At 44.0% G+C, this 3363-nt stretch overlaps 1 protein-coding gene across 1 annotated transcript; it reads left to right on the forward strand.

The window, feature by feature from the left end:
• The first annotated feature begins 285 nt into the window (after positions 1-285).
• LOC119565174 (olfactory receptor 51G2-like) lies at positions 286-1221 on the forward strand. The gene has a single exon (XM_037889629.1). It carries the CDS (start codon positions 286-288, stop codon positions 1219-1221), a length of 936 nt encoding a protein of 311 aa, XP_037745557.1.
• Positions 1222-3363: the final 2142 nt, after the last annotated feature.

The raw sequence follows: 3363 nt of genomic DNA on the forward strand, positions 1-3363 counted from the left end.
CTCATAGCTGCCTATTATAGGGCTTCTTCCACCTTCCGCTGAAGCATCGAGAACTGGTCACTGGATACTGAGCTAGATGGACTGCAGGTCCAGTCTGGCAGTGCCTATCTTCTTATCCGTGGTGTAAATCCAAGACTATGTCTTTACCGATCTTCCTTGAGATCCTGGGAGTCTCTAGGATTGCACAGAGAGCAGAATGATGTCTCATTAAATATCACCTTGTCACCTCTTCTTTTTCCTTTCAGGAAGGAAAGTCCAAAACTCCTGGGACCTGTCCTGTACATTATGTCAGCTGTCAATGACACCAAACTCAACTCTGCAATGTTCCTTCTCACCGGGATACCTGGGCAGGAAGACGTCACTCTCTGGATCTCTATCCCCTTCTGCTTCATTTATGTTTTTTCAATATTGGGAAATTCAACCATTCTGTTCATTATAAAAACAGATCCAAGCCTCCATGAGCCCATGTACATTTTCCTTTCCATGTTGGCCATCACAGACCTTGGCTTATCGATATCCACCACACCGACAATACTGGGTATGTACTTGTTTAACTCTAGGGAGATCAGCCTCGATGCCTGTTTTGCCCAGCTGTTCTTCATCCAATCATTTGTATTAACTGAATCCTCCATACTCTTGTTGATGGCGTTTGACCGCTTTGTTGCAATCTCTAACCCACTGAGATATGCTTCCATCTTAACCCTGCCGAGAATACTCAAGATGGGATTGGTATGTGTGCTAAGAGGGGTGGCCGTATCATTCCCATTCCCCTTTCTCCTGAAACGGTTCCAATACTGTCGAGTCAATGTCCTCTCCCATTCCTACTGCCTGCACCAGGATGTCATGAAGCTGGCTTGTTCGGATATCACAGTCAACTACATCTATGGCTTGTTTCTTATGGTCTCAATCGGGGGGTTGGATTCACTGCTCATCTTCCTCTCTTATGTGATGATCCTCAAAACAGTTCTGAGCGTTGCATCCCACACGCAGTGCCTCAGGGCCCTGAACACCTGTGTCTCCCACCTCTGTGCCATCCTGCTCTTCTACATACCAGATATCGGCTTGTCTTTGACACACAGATTGGGGAATGACTCTTCTACCTTACTACAGATTGTCCTGGGCTACATCTACCTGCTTGTCCCACCCCTGATGAACCCAATCGTGTACAGTGTGAATAGCAAACACCTTCGTGGGAGAATAATCAGAGCGTTCATCAAGTGAAAGGTCAATGCTGGCTCCAGTGCTGCTGACCTGGGAGATGAGAAACATGGGCCACCTATTCCTTGCTGGACCCTTACATCTGAGATGACATGAGCTACTGATCTCCACTCTGTAGAGAGAGGTTCAGACAGTGTTTAAGGCCTGAAGCAATGGGAGAGGGGCTGGTGAGGGAGGACAGCTCACTGGGGGATGGAGACCAAGGCAGTCAGCAGCATTTACAAAGGGCTTGTCTACGCTGCCAAGTTTTGTCAATGAAACTTATGTCGACACGAAAAAAGCAAAGTCACCAAAGCGAGTCTACATTTGCTCCCTCTGTCAACAGATTGTGTCCACATTTGGGGCACCATTGTCGACAGCGTGAGCGATGCATTGTGAGTATGTATCCCACAGTGCCTGGGGTGACACCATTGTGACGTTGCACCCTATAATGCTTTCTGGAAATATGCTCATGAATGTAAATATGACATAACTGGGATATGTTTGATTCTACGTATGCCATGTAACATAGCCCTGTAAAGGTTCTGATCTACTGAATATATTCATCCTATTTGTATGCATGTGTCATTATTGTGTTTGAAGTTATGAATAGTGGCTGTGTACTTGTTTGATTTTAAGTAGCCTTTGTAAGGCATTTGGTCAGCTTCTTAAGAAAGGAATTTGCAAGTTAAGTGCCCAATCAAGAAACACTTAATTGACAATGGAACCTTGGAAGACTCCAATCAACATAAGAAGTCTACTTGTGATGTTCAAGGTAGCATGTGAAGAATGGCTGCCACCTGTAAAGTTCTGAGTCATGCATGGACATGTGACTTGCCCATGTGACTCCAAAACTGCAGCTTGTAGCTGGATTCTGCATAGGAGAGAGAAGGGGTTTCCACCCACAAGAGAGAATCTATTTAAGCCTGGGGGAGACCCCTCCATTTTGTCTTCAGCTGGCTCAAGAGATAGCCTTTCCATCCCCAAAGGATACCTGAAAGAAACTGGAACAAAGGACAGGAACCACAGGGGTGTGATTGATTGCTGGACCCAGACTAGAAGGAGGCTAGTCTGTCAAAGAAACCTACTGGAACATCTCTGAGGTTGAGATTTCATCTGTAATCATTTTCTTACTGTACTAGGTTTAGACTTGCGTGCTTTATTTTATTTTGCTTGGTAATTCACTTTGTTCTCTCTGTTATGACTTGGAACCATTTAAATCCTACTTTCTGTATTTAATAAAATCATTGTTAACTTGTTAATTAACCCAGATTGTGTATTAATACCTGGTGGGGGAGGGGGGGTATTTGAAATACAGATATATAGTCCATGTTGATAACTTCAGGTACAAAAATGAAACATGCACACAAATAGGATAATAATATTCAGCAAATCCAGTGACACATCACAAGACCTATCTTATACCAGATGCATCATAATTATGTTATAATCATGTCATAATCATACCACTATTATGAATATGGGGTGTAGCGTCACAACCTCCTTTACTGACACCTCGATGTGGGACTCAATTTGTCTCCTAAAAAGAGGGACTCGGGTGTAGGAATCTCCCTCACATCCTCTGCAGTGAACACCAATGCAAAGAATTCATTTAGCCTCTCCGTAATGGCCTCATCTTCCTTGAGTGCTCCTTTAGCACCTCAGTCATCCAGTGGCCCCTCTCAAGGTTCCTTCCCCACTCTGAACTCTAGGGTACAGATGTGGGGACCTGCAGGAAAGCCTCCTCAGCTTACTTTTACCAGCTTAGGTTAAAACTTCCCCAAGGTACAAACTATTTTACCCTTGGACTTCCACTGCCACCACCAAACTTTATCTGGGTTCCTGAAAAAACCTAGTTTGGACACGTCTTTCCCCCCAAAATCCTCCCACCCCTTGCACCCCACTTCCTGGGGAAGGTTTGGTAAAATCCTCACCAATTTGCATAGGTGACCACAGACCCAAACCCTTGGATCTTAGAACAATGAAAAAGCATTCAGTTTCCTTACAAGAAGACTTTTCATAGAAGTAAAAAGAAAAGAATCACCTCTGTAAAATCAGGATGGTAAATACCTTACAGGGTAATTAGATTCAAAACATAGAGAATCCCTCTAGGCAAAAGCTTAAGTTACAAAAAAGACACATAGACAGGAATAGTCATTCTATTCG

This window comes from Chelonia mydas, chromosome 1, assembly GCF_015237465.2.
Source record: "Chelonia mydas isolate rCheMyd1 chromosome 1, rCheMyd1.pri.v2, whole genome shotgun sequence".
Taxonomy (NCBI): domain Eukaryota; kingdom Metazoa; phylum Chordata; order Testudines; family Cheloniidae; genus Chelonia; species Chelonia mydas.

Coding starts and splice junctions, on each gene's coding strand:
- LOC119565174 (XM_037889629.1), top strand. CDS start 286: ATGTCAGCTGTCAATGACACCAAACTCAACTCTGCAATGTTCCTTCTC.